The 21,985-nt window shown below is 47.2% G+C and overlaps 2 protein-coding genes across 3 annotated transcripts in view; one reads left to right on the forward strand and one right to left on the reverse strand.

The window, feature by feature from the left end:
* LOC137562799 (serine/threonine-protein kinase N1-like) overlaps nt 1–14,525 on the reverse strand; it is a 157,549-nt gene extending 143,024 nt beyond the window's left edge. Inside the window, exons 1-2 of one of the 2 annotated variants that reach the window (XM_068274498.1) lie at nt 14,225–14,525; nt 10,305–10,404 (exon numbers count right to left, since the gene is read on the reverse strand). In XM_068274498.1, the coding sequence (XP_068130599.1) occupies nt 10,305–10,307 (3 nt within the window). In that variant the 5' untranslated portion in view covers nt 10,308–10,404; nt 14,225–14,525. The remainder of the gene's footprint in view (nt 1–10,304; nt 10,405–14,224) is intronic. The other variant, XM_068274499.1, reaches the window with a different exon arrangement.
* A 95-nt stretch (nt 14,526–14,620) lies between these two features.
* LOC137562802 (ATP-dependent RNA helicase DDX39A) overlaps nt 14,621–21,985 on the forward strand; it is a 29,904-nt gene continuing 22,539 nt past the window's right edge. Inside the window, exon 1 of the mRNA XM_068274507.1 lies at nt 14,621–14,785. The gene's annotated coding sequence lies outside the window, so the exon portion shown is untranslated. The remainder of the gene's footprint in view (nt 14,786–21,985) is intronic.

Below are 21,985 nucleotides of genomic sequence, written 5' to 3' on the forward strand. Positions count from 1 at the left end.
CGGTCTATCACCCAAGGAATCAAGCCGCGATCCATGCCACGCAATAAAAATTGCAAATGTGTACTTAGCTTTAGACATGCTGTTCACATCCTTTCGGCATTACTTAACTTTAAAGTTACATTCAGCCTGCAACAGTTTATGTTCCATTTATATTAGTAAATGGTAAAGTGTGTGTGTAAGTGTGTGTGTGCGTGTTTATGTGTGTATGTGTGCGCGTGCGTGTTTATGTGTGTATGTGTATAACTGTGTGTGTGCGTGCGCGTGCGTGTTTATGTGTGTGTGTGTATAAGTGTGTGCGTGCGTGTTTATGTGTGTGTGTGTATAAGTGTGTGCGTGCGTGTTTATGTGTGTGTGTGTATAAGTGTGTGCGTGCGCGTGCGTGTTTATGTGTGTATGTGTATAAGTGTGTGTGTGCGCGTTTATGTGTGTATGTGTATAAGTGTGTGTGTGCGCGTGCGTGTTTATGTGTGTATGTGTATAAGTGTGTGCGTGCGTGTTTATGTGTGTATGTGTATAAGTGTGTGTGTGCGCGTGCGTGTTTATGTGTGTATGTGTATAAGTGTGTGCGTGCGCGTGCGTGTTTATGTGTGTGTGTGTATAAGTGTGTGCGTGCGTGTTTATGTGTGTATGTGTATAAGTGTGTGCGTGCGCGTTTATGTGTGTATGTGTATAAGTGTGTGTGTGCGCGTGCGTGTTTATGTGTGTGTGTGTATAAGTGTGTGTGTGCGCGTGCGTGTTTATGTGTGTGTGTGTATAAGTGTGTGCGTGCGCGTGCGTGTTTATGTGTGTGTGTGTAGAAGTGTGTGCGTGCGCGTGCGTGTTTATGTGTGTATGTGTATAAGTGTGTGTGTGCGCGTGCGTGTTTATGTGTGTATGTGTATAAGTGTGTGTGTGCGCGTGCGTGTTTATGTGTGTGTGTGTATAAGTGTGTGCGTGGGTGTTTATGTGTGTATGTGTATAAGTGTGTGTATGTGTATAAGTGTGTGTGTGCGTGTGCGTGTTTATGTGTGTATGTGTATAAGTGTGTGTGTGCGCGTGCGTGTTTATGTGTGTATGTGTATAAGTGTGTGCGTGCGCGTGCGTGTTTATGTGTGTGTGTATAAGTGTGCGCGTGCGTGTTTATGTGTGTGTGTGTATAAGTGTGTGCGTGCGCGTGCGTGTTTATGTGTGTGTGTGTATAAGTGTGTGCGTGCGTGTTTATGTGTGTATGTGTATAAGTGTGTGTGTGCGCGTGCGTGTTTATGTGTGTATGTGTATAAGTGTGTGTGTGCACGTGCGTGTTTATGTGTGTATGTGTATAAGTGTGTGCGTGCGTGTTTATGTGTGTATGTGTATAAGTGTGTGCGTGCGTGTTTATGTGTGTATGTGTATAAGTGTGTGTGTGCGCGTGCGTGTTTATGTGTGTATGTGTATAAGTGTGTGTGTGCGCGTGCGTGTTTATGTGTGTATGTGTATAAGTGTGTGCGTGCGTGTTTATGTGTGTGTGTGTGTATAAGTGTGCGCGTGCGTGTTTATGTGTGTATGTGTATAAGTGTGTGTGTGCGCGTGCGTGTTTATGTGTGTATGTGTATAAGTGTGTGTGTGCGCGTGCGTGTTTATGTGTGTATGTGTATAAGTGTGTGCGTGCGCGTGCGTGTTTATGTGTGTGTGTGTGTATAAGTGTGTGCGTGCGTGTTTATGTGTGTGTATGCGCATGGGCGTGTGTGTAGAAAAGGGGGAGGGTTGAACTGAGGACAAATGGGCATATATACACTGTAAGTCAGCAAAGATACCATCACTTTAATTTCTTCCCGGCCAGGGGCGTAACTAGAAATCACTGGGCCTCCCTGCAAAACTTTGGATGGGACCCCTTCCCCCACCCTTTGCTTTCTGCACAGGTAAACTGAGAACTAATGTTATTCAATAGGCTAGTGCACACTTGAATGTGTTTTCCCCATGCAGATAAAAACAGACAGCAGTGAAGCACTGCACGCATTTTCTCTATCAATTACATTAGCTTCTGTGATAAAACGCGAAATTTTTCACGCATACAGAAAACGTGTGCTGCCAGCCTCAGCTTATTACACTCACTCTGTCCATCTCTGATGGAGCAGAACTGGCTCTGCAGACTTCTCCAGCATCACCACAGTACAGAGCACTTGGGGAGGGGTAGAAAGGCTGGGGGTAGAACAGCGATGTACACAAGACCCTGCGGAACACTGAATAGGGGCTGACTACAAATCTTTGTCTACAAAACTTTGTATGATTCCTTATCAGTCATTAGATGCCGTCATTAGAACAAGTGTGCAGAGAGCTGAAAGTTTTTTCTGTCTGTGCCCTTAGTTGTCAGTCTCTCGGGATTGGGAAAATAAACTTCTCACCCCACAGGGCCTCCTGTGGCTTCTGGGCCCCCCTGTGGCTGTATCCCTTGCAGGGTCCATTGTTACGCCCCTGTTCCCGACACATCACAGACTTAAACAATGTACACACTGGCCTATTTATAAAAGGGTGGAGTTTATATTGCGATTAGAACAAGCTGTCTGAGTTTGTATAATAATGTTATAGAAACCAGTATCTCTGGATCACTGAACATGATGATATACTGTTTTCATCACAGGTGACCTCTGAATGGATTTTTTTTTTATCTTATGCTTAGTTTAGAACATTCAGATTTGACTAGATTGCAAATAGTGGTCCGATACGTCGCTACCAGCCGCCAACAGAGAGGAACAGATTACCCACAGACTCTACCCCTTACACTGCCCACTATACCCTCCTCACCCCTATGGGCTATATATCCCAGCCCTCAATACTGTCTCTTATATCCCCCAATACTGTCCCTTATAAATGTATACCCAGTATACCCTTACCCTTCCCTTATTTCCACAACCACCGCCTCCCATGCTAATGCTATTGTTTTGCTTTGGCTAAATGTATTTGGTCCTGCCAATAAAGCTTTTTTTGGGATATGGATAGGAAAATAAAGTTTACACAGCACTGATTGTAGCTTTCCTTGTATAAAGCCAGTTCTAGAAGTGGATGCTCAGTTTCCCTTGATTGGAAGGGGTCAGCACGGGAACTGACAAAGCAATGACTGATCCCGTGAAAAGTGATTACTGTCTGGGGCCACAATCTTCCAATCCAATCCAAAAAGCTTTATTGGTAGGACGAAATACATTTAGCAACGCCAAAGCAAAACATTAGTGTTAGCATGGGAGGGGGTGGTTGTGGGGTTATAAGCATGGGGAGGGTTCAGGTGGTATATACTCCATAGGGGTAGAAAAAGGCATACATGATAGAAATGCCCCTGGAAAAAGGGCGCAGGGAACTGCAGCTAGTAAAATATCGCTAAAGTTAGCTATATTCTACTACTTAATTTTTATAGTAACTATCTGTAATATTTACCGATATTTTACTATGGCTAAACCTATCCCTTCTCTCACACAGAACCCTTCTCTGGTGGTGCCTAACCCTAAGAATCCCCCCCCCCCCCCCGGTGGTGCTTAACCCTAAGACTCCCCTGGTGGCAGTGGCATACCTACCATAGGGCAGCAGGTGCTCACAGCACAGGGTGTAGCCATGGCTAGGGGTGCCGCTGTGGTGCTCAGCCACTGTGGGACTATTTTTTTGTAGTTTGAGCAACATTTGGGAAAATAGCAACAGGCAGTGCAGGGGACTGTACTACTTCCTGCACTAGATGTAGCACCCCTCCCCCTTCCTGTCCCGTGGGCAATTGCCGCAATGTGTCTCCTCGCTCTCTACACACAGCCTGCAGTGAGTGAATGTGCAGAGCAGCAGGGTGAGTAGAGAGAATGATTGCTGTGCTGCAGCTGGGACATCAGCAAGGCGAGGTGGAAGGATGTGTTAAGTGCTTCGAAAGGTTGCCTGTCATTAGTAGCCATGTGCACTGGCTGCTGTAATACCAGAGTGTCTGGACTTTTGATTACTTATCCTGATCAGAGTAATAAATCAGTAATGCAGGGCAGTCTGCTGTTGCAGAAGCCAGTGATACAGGTGCTGACAGCCAACATCTGTAGTGCCTCTACCTCTTTATCCCCTCCCACCTCCTATGCATCCTTCTCTTTCGTACCTCCCCCTTTTCTGACTGTTCTTAGAGGAGCTCACAATCTAATCATACCATAGTCATAGTCTAATGTCCTACAATATTATTATTGTGTATCTATAGAGCACTGACATCTCCTGCAGCACTGTATAGAGTACAGAGTTTCATAAGTTGATAAGCGTTAGCTCTATCAACATCCTGATGACTCCTTTACTCCCAAAATCCCCCAAAATTTGTAGCGACATGCTCAGCGCCCCAACTCGTCAACCTTCCCATAAAAAAAAAATGGTTGTTGGGGGTGGGGATGTCTGTAGATAATCAGCCCATAAAAAAATGATTGTTGGGGGTGGGGATGTCTGTAGATAATCAGCCCATAAAAAAAAATGGTTGTTGGGGGTGGGGATGTCTGTAAATAATCAGCCCATACAAAAAATGGTTGTTGGGGGTGGGGATGTCTGTAAATAATCAGCGCTGGGTGTTAAACTCCCTAGGTATACCTGGTGGTGCCTAACCATAAGACTCCCCTGGTGGTGCCTAACCATAAGACTCCCCTGGTGGTGCCTAACCATAAGACTCCCCTGGTGGTGCCTAACCCTAAGACCCTAAGGTAAATTTGGGTGCCCGGAGGCGCCCGATAAGTGGGAAGAGGGGGAAATATTTTTGGACAAGCCTTGCGGATAACTAAAATGTGGCATTGCATGCCGGTCGTTCTGCGGAAAAGAAGGTATAATTTGCAGCCCTGATGCGCCCGCTAGCAGCCGCTGCCCTGCGCCCGAATTTCCTTGGTATGCTGCTAAATGTGGCTTTTATCATAGGCGCCTATAGTGACACCGTCTTTTCCATAAGAGCTCCTGCACCTTTTTTCCTGCTTGGTGGAAAAAGTGCTATCAAAATGATTTTATTTTCTTGCTTGCTATTTAATCGGCGCCACCTGGGGGCAGTCTCCTGTCATACAGCATGAAAGTGCTTCAGCTGTGTGTGTGTGTAGCTGGCAGGACAGGACACTACTGCAGCAGTCATATGGTTGTGCATTTGCTGTTCCCGTCTCCGAGAGCCATTGAAGAGTTTATTGATGTGATGAATGTTCTCAGAGATTGTCTGTAACATCTTTGAAAGTGCAATAAAGAGGATATCATATTGTAGCGCCTCTATGGCCCTTATAAAATGCCCCTTTTCTCCTGACTCTTCTCCCAGGAGATATTTTCACACCTTGTCATAAAATGCCTGTTAGATCACCAACAGCAAGCAAGAAAATGTGGTCTACGCCTTATGGAGACCCACATCGGGCCCCCTGAGGTGCAACATAGCGAGCAGAGAAGAGAAGTAATTCACCTCTCCAGGCTCCACCAGTGATATACCCTCTCCTCGGTATCTCATAGCTATAGCACTGTTTCTGGTCACATGACCCGCCTCCAAGTTATGTGCTGGTTACCCCAACTGAGAGTCTACCTAATAGTGTGTCATACCTCCCAAGTTTTCCAGATAAGAAAGAGGGACACCTAAGCCACACCCCTGCCACACCCTTAATCACGCCCGACACATCCCTAGCCTTGCATACCATAAATATTTCATAAGAAAAATATGTTATTGTAGAATTCAAACCACACTGGTCCTTTCTATCCTGGTTCATTTTCCTTCATATTAACAATTTAAAATAAGAAATATATCAATTTAAAGGACGGGAATAAAGTTTAGAGTCAATGAAACACATTTTCAGTAGAAAAATACATATATTTACACAGATTTGTACATGAGTCCTGAAAGAGGGACAAATGCAAAGGGAAAAAGGTCAGAGGGACTGGGTCCCCAAAGAGGGACAGTTGGGGGCTATTATGGCATGTGTGTGTGTGTGTGTGTCTGTGCGCGCGCGTGCGTGTGTGCAGGTGGTGGTGTACAAAGGTGGCTTTTTTTTTTTACAAAATGTTACAATGGGGTCCCATGATTTCTAGCTATGTCCCTGAGTCTGCTAGATGTATAGGGTCAAAGATAGAAGCGAACTTCTGGGTGGGATACAGAACTCCACCTCAGTACATTCATATGTAAAAAGTCAATGCTTGGTGAAGTTTTGTTTTCAGATGGTGTGAGGAGAGTTAGAAGCTCTGTAATGTTTTGTTATGTAGTCCCAGTTCTACCTGAATATGGATATGTGGACCCCTGCAGTCACCTCAGTGTTTTATGTAAACATTATATTCCAGCAGCAGCAATCTCCCACAACCACCTCCATTGTTACCAGCAAGGGCTACTTGTGTGTGACTAAAGGTACTGACAATGATTTTGTATAACAACAAATAGAACCTTTCTTTCTTTGCAGAGTGGCACATTTTCATGGATTAGCAGACGGCTGTTTTACATTCTGGTTTCAGGTATCTAAATCACTGGTATTAAATTTGATCATATAATATGGAGATAGGAAAAATTCTTAAAGGGAACCTTAACTCTAAAAAAAAATGAGTTTTACTTACCTGCGGCATCTACCAGCCCCCTGCAGCCATCCTGTGCCCTCGCAGTCACTTATGGCTCCTCTGGTCCCCCGCTGTCAGCTAGTTTCATTTTTTGTTGATGTCTGCAATAGCTTCCTGCACCAGCGGGAATGCATAAAAACGTACGCATGGCCGTTCCCTTTAAGCATAAATAATGCTACATTTTCAGAAATGGAATACTGTGCTCAGAATTGCAGCATTACCGTATATTCCCTTCAGACACAATCCTCTCATCTCCACCTAGTGGCAGGGACCTAGCAATGAACTGAGTTGCCATAGCAAGAGACTAGGAGCAGAGGGATGCAGTTTGACGGCTACTAGAGCTGTAAAGAAAGGATTTTAGGCCCGTGCCCACTACGTGATTTTCCAGACTATTTTTCGGATGGCTGGTGATGCTTCGAGCAACGAGCGAGCGCTTCTGTGATCTTGCAATGTGGGTAGAGATGGCTCGAACCTCCAATTTTGGGTTCACGAACCTCGAACGCGAACTTCCGCAAAAGTTTGCGTTCGCGCGAACCGTGATAGAATTCAATGGGCAGGCAAACTTTAAAAACTACAAACACTGTTTTTGACCACAAAAGTGATGGAAAAGATGTTTCAAGTGGTCTGACACTTGGAGGGGGTCAGTTACTACAAGAGAAAATTTTTTTTTTCAAAAAGACCTTAAAATTTTTGAGAAAATCAATTTTAAAGATCTCGTACTGATTGTGGGAAATGTTCCAACCACCGCCGACTTTAATGGTTAATAGCAAAGCCCCCTTACATAGTAGAAACACCAAATTTGCCGGCTCCCACTGTCCTGCTGTCTCTTCCCACCTGCCTTCACCTGTCACCCTTACCTAGCCTGGCACCTGGTGCACCCATGGAGGGAAAGCTTGGCCACCCCTCTCCCCTGGAGCCCCCCCACACAATGGACCATGCGGGCTGGTATAGCTCAGGGTGCGAAGCCCCACGCGGCCAGGGCTCCACATTCTGGCTATCCCAGCCTGCATTGGGGACAAGGGGTTACAGAGAGCTCGGGAGGGGGGACCCCACGTCATTTTTGTGGGGACATTTCCCATTATCTGAACATAAAAAAAAGTTACGTTTAAATTTTTTTTTTTTAAATGTTTTAAATATTGTTTCCCACTATCTTTTTATCATATCCTGCAAATTTGGTGTTGCTAGGATGTAAGGGGCCTTTGCTATCAACTGCTAAAGTCGTCAGGAATTGTTTCCCTAAGAACTGTCATTTACACATTTAAATGTATACTATTTTTCTTTGAAATTTTAAAATCAATTTTCTCAAAAAGTATAAAGTCTTTTTGAAATTTTTCCTATTGTTTCCACTGTTCTTCTTAACATTCCCATGCAAATTTGGTGTTTCTGGCATTTAAGGGGGCTTTGCTATTAACCGTTAAAGTCGGCAGCAGTTGGAACATTTCCCACACTCAGTACGAAATTTTTAAAATTGATTTTCTCAAAAAACTTGTGGTCACTGTCCCACTCTACATAACCTGCAAATTTGGTGTTTCTACTATGTAAGGGGGCTTTGCTATTAACTGCTGAAGTCAGCTGGCGTTTAATTTTCTCACGGTCAGAAGGAGAATTTTCAAATCGATTTTCTCAAAAACTATAAGGTCTTTTTGAAAAAAAAAAGTCCTCTTTTACCCACTGTCCCTATTTACATACCCTGCAAATTTGGTGTTTATAGCATGTAATGGGGCTTAGCTATTAACCTTCCTGGCGGTAAGCCCGAGCTGAGCTCGGGGTAAGCCGCCGGAAGGCACCGCTCAGGCCCCGCTGGGCCGATTTGCATAATTTTTTTTTTGCTGCACGCAGCTAGCACTTTGCTAGCTGCGTGCAGTGCCCGATCGCCGCCGCTACCCGCCGATCCGCCGCTATCCGCCGCGCCGCAGCCGCCCCCCCCCCCCCCAGACCCCGTGCGCTGCCTGGCCAATCAGTGCCAGGCAGCTCTATGGGGTGGATCGGAATCCCCTTTGACGTCACGACGTCGATGACGTCGGTGACGTCATCCCGCCCCGTCGCCATGGCGACGGGGGAAGCCCTCCGGGAGATCCCGTTCTTTGAACGGGATCTCCGGATCTCCGATCGCCGGCGGCGATCGGAGGGGCTGGGGGGATGCCGCTGAGCAGCGGCTATCATGTAGCGAGACTTTGTCTCGCTACATGAAAAAAAAAAAAAAATTAAAAAAAAAAGATTTGCTGCCCCCTGGCGATTTTTTTGCAAACCGCCAGGAGGGTTAACCATTAAAGTTGGCACCATTAAAGTCTATGGGAAAATGCGAACGCAAACTTTTTTGAAAAAAAATTGCGTGCGTTCCCCGGCGAACGTGAACCGCTGAGATTCGCACAAACAAGTTTGCCAGCGAACTGTTTGGGCCGTCTCTAAATGTGGGTACAGGTGCTAGTTGTTTAGCATTGCGCGGAAATAACGACCATCGCGGCGGATTGGATCTTTGAAATCCCCAACTCCTCACAAAGTACCGCGATCGCTTGACTTCCTGTTTGCGCATGTCGTGTGATGTCGTGCGTACCTGCCAACCCGGAAGATGGATTGTGGAACACTCGGCGGGAGGGGGGACGTCGCTGGATCCATCTTCCTCCATCGGGTGTTGAGTATTCAGCTTTAGACTGAGGGCCGTTTTCACAAGGTGTGAGTTTGTGAGTTTTTTTTAGCACACAAATTTGTAAATTCGAATTCCTATATGCCTGTGTCCATTCCATGCGAAATTCGCACCCAGGAAAAAAATGGACAGCAGTGTTATTCTAGACGCCGAAAATAGTTTCTCTAGACTATTTTTTGGACGCTGCATGCTATTTTCACGTGCGTTTTTGCTTTCACATTTTTGTGTGTTTTTGCACGCATTTTTTAGCTGGCAATCAGTAATGTCAATGGGGCTTCCTTCCTGGATGTCCTTGTAGAAAAAGGGAAATAGAAAAAAAAGGATGGAAATGCACATGCAAATTTGCATTACAAAACACATATATGTGACTTTTGTATCCGAGATATGACATGCGAATTGCATGCTTCTGATGGAGACACACGCCGGTAACAGTGTAAGGGCCCTTTTCCACTACCCTGCGTTTTTTGATCTGACTCTGATCGCTAACAGATCGCAGAACGCAGGATACAGTAAAACTAATGGAAACGGCAGCAGCCACTTCCATTAGTGCGATTTCGAATGCGTTGCGATTTTGTCCCAAATGCAATTATCGTCCTGACGCGTTTTGGATGAGATTGAGCTGTCTATACTGAAGATAGTAACTCATTCGAAATCACATTCGTGAAAATTGGTTTGATTGTGATTGGGATCACGTTTCATAGTGGAAAACATGAAGAAAAGGCCCGTAGGGCCCATTCACACTTGAGCGTTTTGCCGGCAATTTCGGCAATACCGCTCAAACGCTAGCGCTTTTGAAATCGCTAGTGATTTGCGCTAATCCCCGCAAAATCGCCCAAAACGCTAAACGCAAACGTGTAGCCTGCACCATTTTCCGGCGATTTTCCGGCGATCGCATTTCAGTGCTATAGAAGCACAAAACGCGATCGCAAAAAAGTGTGAATGCCAATTTTTTTGTGTTAAATCGCACAATATCGCCATAGCAAAACGCTAGCGTTTTGTGATCAGCAAGTGTGAATGGGCCCTAAAAGAGTTTTAAACAGTGAATTGTGTACCGCTTTAATTGATGGCTAAAAGTACAATACCATACACTGATGCTGGATAACAGAAGCCTATGGAAACATAAGCATTGTTAGGAACACACAAAGGTCATATTTACCATAACTATGAGGCCTGTGGTGTCCTGTACACCTGTGTACTCATGGTAAACAGCCTTCTGTGTAGGTACAGGTCTCCTCACTGATTAACCCTTTAAATAACTAAGAAAACAAATATACAGTATATAAGTACATAAATGATTAGTTGGGATGTTATAAACAAATAATAATAATAAAAAAATAAAATCACAAAATCTGCAAAAAATAAAATAAAAAATGGAGCAGAGTGGTCTGTACATGCAGATAGGCACCCAATATAACAAGTTAGAACTCTTTACTGAAGAAAAACATGCAGAGATAGATCATACACCACAATCAGATAATGTAGCTTACTTAGAACAGAGAGGAACACAGAATGAATACAGGAAATCACAATACCTTAAAGGGATACTGTAGGGGGGTCGGGGGAAAATGAGTTGAACTTACCCGAGGCTTATAATGGTCCCCCGCAGACATCCTGTGCCTGCGCAGCCGCTCACCAATGCTCCAGCCCCGCCTCCGGTTCACTTCTGGAATTTCAGACTTTAAAGTCAGAAAACCACTGCGCCTGCGTTGCCGTGTCCTCGATCCCGCTGATGTCATCAAGAGCGCACAGCGCAGGCCCAGTATGGTCTGTGTCTGCGCAGTACACTCCTGGTGACATCAGCGGGAGCGAGGACACGGCAACGCAGGCGTAGTGGTTTTCTGACTTTAAAGTCAGAAATTCCAGAAGTGAACTGGAGGCGGGGCCGGAGCATCGGTGAGCGGCTGCGCCAACACAGGATGTCTGCGGGGGACCATTAGAAGCCCCGGGTAAGTTCAGCTCATTTTCCCCCGACCCCCCCTACAGTATCCCTTTAAAGATCATTGCCTCACATAACAGACGGTGACATCTTGTGGTGGCTTTACTATACTGCAGTTTAGGTAATAATGTTGCTAAACCTCTAACATACTGTAGATTGCCTGTGAAATGAATGTAGTAAGATTCCTTAGGCTAGGTTCACAATCGAGGGTTCAGTGCTGTGGACGTGACAGCGCATACATCCAGTGGCGTAGTTAAGGAGCTAAGGGTCCCAGTGCAAGTTTTGTATTGCCCCCCCCAAGCACTCTATACATAACAATTGATACGACACACCAAAACCTGCCAATGGCAACTACAGTGTCAGAAGTGCGGGAAGGGGATGGGGAATAGTTTATTATTCAAAGCATATGGAGGGATATGGAGGCAGCCTCCATATCCCTCTCACTCCAGGTGTCCTTAAAAAAGGGGTCTCTCTTTATAAAAGGGTGATGTTGGACCTTTCATCAGCAGAGATGCAAATGATTCTGGTAATGTACATTGTATGCAGCTTGGAGCTAAGCCAATCAAATGCATTACTTATTGCTTTTCATCGGTCCAGTTCCAATGACACACAATTTGCATACAAGCATGTGGATTTACATCTCATTGACTAGCTCTGCTGAAGCATACTCCCATTTAAAAGTACTATCAACATGAGTTTGTTTACATTAAGCAGTGTGTGGGCAGCCTAGACCTTGTGTCCATCTCTGCAGTACAGGCAAGGCAGGCGGCTGCCGTTATGCAGGGCACTGCGTTACTCTGCAAGGTTACCAGATGCATTTGCGATCCCATTCATTACGAAGAAGAAAGCATCAGAGTCACATGAAGCACAATGCGCAACGCGACACCCAGAGCAGTGAACACCCCCTGACCCTGTCCACTCGCTCGGGTGCTGAACAACGCCATTTGGAAGTATTAAGGTGTTTGAATTCACTATATAGAAAACATTAACACTATACCTCGAAGCAGGCAATTTGGGCGCCCACTAGCGCCTGAAGTTTGGCCTCCACCATCAGCGCTTATAGAAATATTGGCATTGAGACGTAATGTGGGCGCCCAATAGATAGCGGGTGCTGGTAATTTGGGTAACCAAATCACGGCTTAATGCACCTGATCTGCATGCTTGTTGAGGGGCTGCATACATCCCAACTTCTTAAGATGAGAAAGAAGGACACTTAAAGGAAAGGTTCAGGGAGGGTGGAGGAAAAATAAAAATCAATTTCCCTTTACCTGGGGCTTCCTCCAGCCCGTGGCAGGCAGGAGGTGCCCTCGCCGCCGCTCCGCAGGCTCCCGGTGGTCTCCGGTGGCCGACCCGACCTGGCCAGGCCGGCTGCCAGGTCGGGCTCTTCTGCGCTCCAAGTCCTGGTACTTCTGCGTCCCACGCGGGCGCGCTGACGTCATCGGACGTCCGCCGGGCTGTACTGCGCATGCGCAGAACTACTGCGCATGCGCAGTAGAGCCCGGCGGGCGTCCGTTGACGTCAGAGCGCCGGCGTGGGACGCAGAAGTACCAGGACTTGGAGCGCAGAAGAGCCCGACCTGGCAGCCGGCCTGGCCAGGTCGGGTCGGCCACCGGGAGCCTGCGGAGCGGCGGCGAGGGCACCTCCTGCCTGCCACGGGCTGGAGGAAGCCCCAGGTAAGTGGAAATTGATTTTTATTTTTCCTCCACCCTCCCTGAACCTTCCCTTTAAGCCACGCTCCTGCCACAACCCTGATCACGCCCCTGCCACACCCCTGATCACGCCCCTGTCACACCCCTAGTCGCACATACTATAAAGATTTCATAATAAAAATATGTTGTTTTATAATTCAAACCACACCGGTCCTTTCTATCCTGGTTCGTTTTCCTTCATATTAACATTTTAAAATTAGTAATATATCAATTTAAAGGATGGGAATAAAGTTTAGAGTCAATCAACATACATTTTTTTAGTAGATAAATATATATATTTACATAGAAAGAGGGACAAAGTCCTGAAAGAGGGACAAAGTCCTGAAAGCGGGACAAATCAGGAGGAAAGAGGGACAGGGCTCCCAAAGAGGGACTGTCCCTCCCAAAGAGGGACTGTGTCCCTCCCAAAGAGGGACAGTTGGGCGCTATGGGGCTGTGGCTGATAGTATTAGAGACACAGGATCAGCAGGAGAGCCAGGCAACGGGTATTATTTAAAAGGAAAAATCCATATCCTTCTCAGTTTAGGTTCCCTTTAATGCTCAGCAAAACCACCTGCAAACCCGTTGAAACACAGTCCCTGTTATCCCCACTTCTGGTTGCCTGATTTCTAGATAAAGGGGACTCTGCTGTAATCTTGTTGACACACATTGTGCTACGAACCTACAGAGCCTGGACAAGGTTCCCCAGCACCCAAGGCTGAGACACCAAAGTGCACCCCTTCATCCCTCCCACTCCAGCCGTCACACACTGATTGCTATTAGACTGAGAGGAGCCCAAGTACCCCCAACACCTTAATCTCTAGTTATCTGTCAGTCACTGCCATGTATCCCCTTTTCTTATTCCTCTCTGTTTCAAACACAATAGGGGAATGATAGCTGAGTGAGTTGTGCACCCCCTCCTACAATGCACCGAGGATGGAGCCTCTCTGGCCTCTGCCTCGGCGAACATAATTGAAATGTTGTAATAACCGGGACAAATGGCAAAATAAAATGTGTGGATTTTATCTACAATAACACATTTTATTTTAAAACTATAATGGCTTAAAACTAAAAAAAATATGATTTTTCGGTACTTATCCGTTAGCCGGGCGCATCCTCTAGGTGGCGACAAAACTCCACCAGAGTTACATCTTTCCCTACTATCCATGTCGGCCTGGAGGGGGAATAGTAATTAGCGCCACCTGTCGGATGCGCCCGGCTAACGGATAAGTACCGATTTTTCTTTCAATCTTCTTCTTATTCCATTTAAAATGCATATAAAATAAAATAATTCTTAGTAAAAGGTGAAAAAAAAAGTATATAGAGCATTTCGGTTTGACAAGTAGTAATAAAGTTATAGTGAATGAATGGAAAGAGTGTGATATGTGAAAGTTGCTGCGGTTTGTAAGGCTAAATAACTAGCGGGTGGTTAAAATATTTTGTTTTTCGTACCAAAACATCAAGGCAAAACATATACACTTTGTCCCTTGTGCCAACAAACAAGATGGCAGCTGCATCTCACGCTCTCCATCTACGTCAGCAAGCGAGACGACATTTTGTTGGCGCCAAATCACCATCTCTTCTTGAGAAAGACAATCCCCCCACCAACCATAGCTCCGCCCAGGCGGCTTAGCCATATAAGCTGAGAGGAAGATGTCCGATAAGATAATCGCCGCTCGGAACGTACATTGTACAGCGCATATGTAAAAGGCGCCGCTCTCACGCTGTATACCCGCTCTCTCATTCCATTGGTTCTTTTCGTACGCCCGCCTCCCGCTTCACCCAATCACGCGTCAGCGCTAGCTAACAAAGCCCGCGTCTTCCTTGTTGCGCCGGGGGGTTACGCCCCTTTTGTTCCTCCAGCGGCCTAACACACGCCGGGACGCCGGTGCGTCACAGATTGCTAGCCAATCAGGAGCGGCGGGAGGAGCTTGTCCGGGCCTCTGCTGGTGTGCACCGGGATTTGGCGTAAGGTCGCAGCACACGTGGAAGTTTATCCGGAGCAGAGCTAAGGTAAGCGGACCTGTGTGAGTGTCGGGGTGCGAGGCGGGGCTGGGGAATGCGGGCGGGCTGCTCGGACTCCTCGCTGGTGGGGGTGGCAGGCGGGCTTGTATAGGGTCGGGGCGGATGGGGCTGGCAGGCGGTGTGAATGGAGGAGGAGGGAACAGCGGGGCCCCCAGTTATACTTCACCGCGCCTCTGCCTACTATACACGCCCGTCTCCCTCACATGTGCCGCCCGGTGACTTCCTATCACATGGGAGGCTGCTGGGCCTGTGCTCAGCTCATCGGCTAATTGTACCCATTAACGATACAAACTTTTTTTTGTGTGTGCAATAAGCTGCCTGTGTCAATCTTATAATGGCCACTAATGAACCAATCTTTTTCTTCCATTCTTGCAGTTTCTATGTAATATTAGGTAACTGCCTGAAGTATCCATTCAGTATATTCACTAAATTTACCTTTATACTACATAGATTTGGTAAGATTGAATGAAAAAGATTGGATCATTAGTGGCCACCTTAACTGACTGCCATACACTGGTCGATTGCCACCAGATCGACCAGCAGATGGATCCCTCCGTGATTGAATCTGATCAAAGAGGGATCTATTGGCTGCAAACAGATTTTGAATCAATTTCACTATGAAACCTATTCACAATCTGTGGAGCGCCCCCCGGTCGGTGCGAGTCCCCCGGTCACTTCTGTCTTTTTCTCCGCTCTGGGCTCCAGCTTCAATTTACTTCCTGCTGGGGAAGTTTAAACAGTAGTGGGTGCTCTACTGTATAAACTTCCTGTAGGGACAAGAAGTGGAGCCAGCTAGAGCCCAGCACGGAGAAGGGACAACGGGACACGCGCTGGCGGAACAGGTAATGTGTTGTCGGACATTTGAACGCTGCTATTGACGCACTCTCGACTCGCTGGGGATCGAAATCTTCCGCACACAGATTGACGGGAGCAATCGATTTTGGATGGAAATTGATCGTTCGGTCAGCGTTTGCGCAATGATTTCACAGCAGATTTGAGCAGTGATCGAATCTGCTGTATATCAGCGGGAAAATCGTTAGGTGTATGGGCCCCTTAATTCTATGTAATAGGTGCACTGAGTGAGCATGCTTTGAATGGATATGTTGGGTAGTCCTTCATATTACTAAAGATGGCCACTAATTTTCCAATCTTTCATCCAATTTTACCAAATCTATGTAGTATGAGGGTAAATTGAGTGAATATATTGAATGGATGATGAAGGCAGTTCCCTTTATATTACATAGAAATGGTAAGGTTGAATGAAAAAGATTGGATCATTAGAGGTCACTATAAGAAGTGGTAAGATTGGACAGAAAAGATTGTCATTAGTGGTATCTTTCAAGGATATCAGAGCTAAAGTAAACCTGAGATGGGTTTCCGTAGTGTATTTATACTTGGGGCTTCCTCCAGTTCTAAGGCCTTGTTCAAATCATTCAGCGCAGATGGCTGTGTGATCGCACGCCATCTGCGCTACTATATGCTGTGCTGCAAATCCCATTCACTACAGTGCATGGGATCTGCGCTGCGATTCCTGAAAACGCATGTAGAAGTGGGATAGCGCATGGCACTGCTGTGCAGCGCATATGGGTCGAATGGTCTTGTCGTGCATTGCAAAAAATGTGCACGGCAATGTGCATAGTCTGAACGACCCCTAATTCCACCTGGAAATCTGTCCTTCTGCGCATGTGTGGCTCACCTGCGCATGTACCAGTGTTCTCGCCAGAATTTTTTTCCAGTCAGGTGGCATGAAAAAGTAGCTGGGTGGAGCAAGATGAGAATGCAGGGCTGATGCTTCTGTGAGGAACTCTGCTCACAGCGTAGGAGGAGGTGAGCTGATGACAGCCGAGTGTTCACCAAAACTAGCCAGGTGGAGCACCCGGCTAAAAGAGCCTGGGGAATGCACTGATGTACCCACTAGTGTGCTACCACAGCCAGGAGTCAGTAGTACGGTTTCCAGTTCCGTTTCTTTCTGCAAGGATCTATTTATCTAGCTCTAGTCTCATACTATAGCCCTGTCTGCGAGTGGTCAGGATCTTTGGGCTAGATAATCTAGCTTTTGCACATGTGTACTTGGCTTTAGGATGTCGCATTGTCTGCACTCCTGACGGCTTCCTGATCGTGACGCGTACACTTGCAGTACTATCAGCAGCATCTGATAGAGTGCGATGAGCATGTGCAGCATGATTAGGAAGGTGCCTGAAGCACTGACATAGTGACATCCTGGAGCTAACTGTCCATGCGCTAAAGCAAGAATATCCAGTTCACCACTTGTAGTCAGGGGACAGATTCTCAGATTCGGCATAAACTGAGCATTGCAGGAGGCAACAGCGCAGGGGTTCTTGAGTGCTAGGGGCCGAACTAGCTAGTGCAGGGGTGTCCCGTAGTTCTTGAGTGCTAGGGGCCGAACTAGCAAAATTAAACACCATTTATGTTGGTTGCCGTTGAGTACACTGATATTTTGTCATAAAACGTACTCCATGTGCAGTTTGCTCGTCCCTTTTATTATGCCGGCATAGTGCTACTGGCACAGTGGCAGTTGCTGCTAACGGTGGCTGATAATAACCTACAGACAAGCAAAGGGCGGCGATACAAGATGGGCCCCGCATGCGACACTACAGGTATGTTCTGTGGGCCACATAGACTTAACTGTAGAGCGCTTCAAGGGCCACTAGAAATTGCTTGGTTGGCCGCTATTGCCCTTCAGGTCAGACTTTGGACATGTCTGCCTTAGTGCGGTGTATGTACTGTATTTGGCATCCCTTTTTATTTATTTTTATATCCTTTAAAGCAGGGGTGCCCACACTTTTTCGGTTTGTGAGCTACTTAAAAAAAAAAGAGCACGTCAAAATGATCTACCTTTGTACAATTTTAGGGACACACTTGTATATACAGAAAGGAAAATGTAGTGGGGTCGGGATCTACCATAAGTCCTTTGCGATCTACCGGTAGATTGCTATCTACCTAATCGGCACCCCTGCTTTAAAGAATGGCCTGTTCTGAGCAAGCATTAGTTCATACACACATCCCATTTTCCTTAGCTATTTTTGCCCCTCCATATAGTATGTGGGACATCAGATTTTAATAGTAAGTACTAGTTCTTCAGTCACAGCAATGAAGCATGCTAACTGGCCAAAATAGTGTGGGTGTGTTGAGACAACTTATCTAAAACCTAGCAGTTTGGGAGGGTTCTGTCCACCCAATCACAACAGTGGAATTTCCATGTTTGCTATATTGCTGGCTCACCTCGCCAATACTAGTGCGCTGGATTGGTACGCTAGTATTTGTGAGTAAAATTGGTCAATCAAAATTGGAATTGTATGCATCCTTAGCATGATTGCTGGAGTGGGGAGTTATATGATCAGTCGGTGCTGTACAAGGCAACAAGACTGGGATTTATTTCCTGCTAGCCCTCCACCACGTTTTCTGAGGCAGGATTATCCTCTTCCAAAACAATGAAATGATAAAACTACTGTCTGTCTCTACGCATCTCTTCTGGGTTACCAGGCTTTACTGAAAGGAGAGCGTCATATCACTGCACCGAAGACTTAGCGATCATATGGTTCATTCTATAGCAGAGTCCATTTTTGGGTCTTCGGCAGTCTGATAATTTGATCAGATCGTTAATTGCGATGGAACTTGTATTCATATTTTCAAGGTCTCCAGCAGTGAGATCTCTACACTAATGTCCAGCTATGTTCCTGGAAACCATAAAAAGTATTGTTTTTACTAAAGTGACTGTTGGGTGGGGAAACAGGTTGTTGTTTTTATCTGGGTCTTCTTACACCCCCAAAGTAGCTGAGGTCCCTCTGTCATTCTGGTCCTCTCCATTGTGTCACTGTCAGCCGTAGTACATGTGCTGCCCTGGTTGCGTGCCTCCCTGATCGTTTTCCTTTAGCTGGGAATGGGAGCACACATGGGGGGGGGGGGATATAGTCCCAGGTAGGTAAAACATCAACCTTCCCTCATGTAAGTTTTCCTTTAAAAGTTACTACCTGTTTACGTTTTGATTCTATATAAAGTATCTACTTGGCTTAGGTGCCACATTCCCCACCTATAGGAGCTGGGACTGGCTGGGGGCACAACAGGTGTAAGGAAGACAGGAGACTAGCAGAGCACAGCTGAATAAGTAGTAGTTAGTACTAGCTGTGGGTTTTTAGTCTTTTCTGGTGTCACAAAGGTCATTTGTGAGATAGTTACACTGTTAAATCTTATATATATATATATATATATATGAGGCATGTCACACTGGGTTTGGGACTCACTATTCACCATTGTGTATGCAGGCCACCATTCTGGTCCTTCACCACGCTGCAGTACTGCACAGTACAAGCGTCTGTGTATAGATCAGAGCCCTAGCTGAAGCAAAAGACTAGTGCAGGATTCTCATTTGTCCACCACTCAGTTAACCAATGAGAACTCTCCCTGGTACTAAAGTGATACTTTAAAGTGACTCAAAGCTGAAATAGATTTATACATACCTGGGGCATCCTCCAGTCCCATCCACTCAGATCACTCACATGCTGCCATCATCCGCTTCAGGAACCGGGTCCCCGCACTTGTCAGTCGAGGACAGTCTGGCGTAAGAAGTGCGCTGTTTGCGTATCTCTTCTGCAGCTGCTGGAGAGATACGTAGTGGGCGCACTTTTCTGGCGTAGACTGGTCCCGACTTGCGTAAGTGATGAAACTTGGTTCGTGAAGCTGCAGGCAGCGGAGGATGGCGGCGTGTGAGCAATCATAGCGGATGGGGCTGGAGGAAGCCTCAGGTATGTATAAAACTTTTTATTGTATTCAGCTCTGGTACACTTTAAAGGGGTTTTGTGGCTTTTTTAGAAAACTGTCACTTTCCATGGGCTTCTACTGACACCTTGCAGCTATCAAGTCCCGTGCCGTCACTGAAGATCCCTTCATTCCCCCGCCGCCGGTCACCCCAATTATTCGTCTAACTAGACGAATGTGCGTCTTCGCTCGTGTCTCTGGGAGCTTTCTGCGCAAGCACAGTACAAGAGAACTTCGTACTGTGCAGTAAGCTCCCAGAGACACGAGTGGGAGCGAGGACGTGTGGCCGCGCCGCCGCAGTGACATGACATTCGTCTAGTTTGACAAATTGGCAGGTGAACCGTGGCGAGTAATGGAGGATTCTTCAGTGACAGCGCAGGACTTGATAGCTGCAGGGGGCCGGTAGAAGCCCCAGGTAAGAGACACTTTTTTTTTAAACCGCCACGGAACCCCTTTAACCATTTAATGACAATGTATTGTATTACAACGTCATGGTTTAGCCTGTTAATGGCAACATGACGGTTTAATACTTCGCGCGTGCATACCGCCACCGTTTCCGTTGGGATCCCGTGCTAAAGTGATTGGGGAATAAATAGTTGCCTTAGGGACCCAACTTTTTAAAGAGGAACTGTAACATCAAACTGTCCCCTGGGGGGGTACTCACCTCAGGTGGGGGAAGCCTCGGGATCCTAATGAGGCTTCCCACGCCGTCCTCCGTCCCTCAGGGGTCTCGCTGCAGCCCTCCGTACAGCGGCGACGTAAATATTTACCTTCCCGGCTCCTGCGCAGGCGCTCTGGTGGCTGTCGGCTCCGAAGTAGGCGGAAATACCCGATCGTCGTCGGGTCTGCTCTACTGCGCAAGCGCAAGTCTCCGGCGCCTGCGCAGTAGAGCGGACCCGATGAAGATCGGGTATTTCCATCTAGTTCTGAGCCGAAAGCAGCCACAGCGCCCCCCGCTGGAGCCAGCAAAGGTAAATATTGAACTGACAGTCGGGTCTGTCGCCGGCTGTTCGGAGGGTTGCAGCGAGACCCCCGTGGGACAGAGGACGGCGTGGGAAGCCTCATTAGGATCCCGAGGCTTCCCCCCCCCCCCCCCCCCCCCCCCCCGAGGTGAGTACCCCTCAGGGGATCTTTTGGATGTTAGAGTCTCTTTAAGCAATAATTTATGAGGGAAAGTTAATTTTACTTTATCACATAGGGGCTTGTAATTATGGCCAGAACAAAAAACAAAACAGAAAAAGAACACCTAGATTTCAAAATATATTGTCGCCATACATTGTGATAGGGACATAATTTAACCTGCCTGGCGTTCTATTAAGATCGCCAGGGAGGCTGCGGGAGGGTTTTTTTTAATAAAAAAAAAACTATTTCATGCAGCCAACTGAAAGTTGGCTGCATGAAAGCCCACTAGAGGGCGCTCCGGAGGCGTTCTTCCGATCGCCTCCGGCGCCCAGAATAAACAAGGAAGGCCGTAATGAGCAGCCTTCCTTGTTTTGCTTACATCGTCGCCATAGCGACGAGCGGAGTGACGTCATGGACGTCAGCCGCCTCCGATCCAGCCCTTAGCGCTGGCCGGAACTTTTTGTTCCGGCTACGCTGGGCTCAGGCGGCTGGGGGGACCCTCTTTCGCCGCTCCTCGCGGCGGATCGCCGCAGAGCGGCGGCGATCAGGCAGCACACGCGGCTGGCAAAGTGCCGGCTGCGTGTGCTGCTTTTTACTTGAGCCAAATCGGCCCAGCAGGGCCTGAGCGGCAGGCTCCGGCGGTACTGGACGAGCTGAGCTCGTCCAGACCGCCCAGCAGGTTAAATGAGTACATAGCAAGGAAATGAGCAGCGCTACTTAAAAACAGACTAGTGCCTACCTGCAAAAGAGTGCAAGCCCCACTTGTGGGGTCGAATACACACCGAGCATACACATGACCTGTCTACCACTAGAGGAGGATGTTGGTTTCCATTAACAGCTTGCATGCAACCTATTAACCCTCCTGGCGGTATATCAAAAACCGCCAGGGGGCAGCGCAGCAGTTTTTGATTTTTTTTTTTTTTTTTTTAAATCATGTAGCGAGCCGAGGGCTCGCTACATGATAGCCGCTGCTCAGCGGCATCCCCCTGGCCCCGCCGATCGCCATGGATGGAGCGGGATTTCCTGGAGGGCTTCCCCGTCGCCATGACGGCGGGGCGGGATGACGTCACCGACGTCGTGACGTCTAAGGGAGTCCCGATCCACCCATTGCCGCTGCCTGGCGCTGATAGGCCAGGCAGCGCAGGGGTCTGGGGGGGGGGGGCTGTGTTGCGACGCGGATAGCGGCGATCGAGCCAGGAAGGTTAAGTACTCGTCCCTCCCACTGCGAAGAAGTCAATCCTCCATGGGAGGGGCCTAACACTAGCTAAATCCTAACCTATGTATATGCAT

The sequence above is a fragment of the Hyperolius riggenbachi genome, chromosome 3 (assembly GCF_040937935.1).
Source record: "Hyperolius riggenbachi isolate aHypRig1 chromosome 3, aHypRig1.pri, whole genome shotgun sequence".
In the NCBI taxonomy this organism is placed as follows: Eukaryota; Metazoa; Chordata; class Amphibia; order Anura; family Hyperoliidae; genus Hyperolius; species Hyperolius riggenbachi.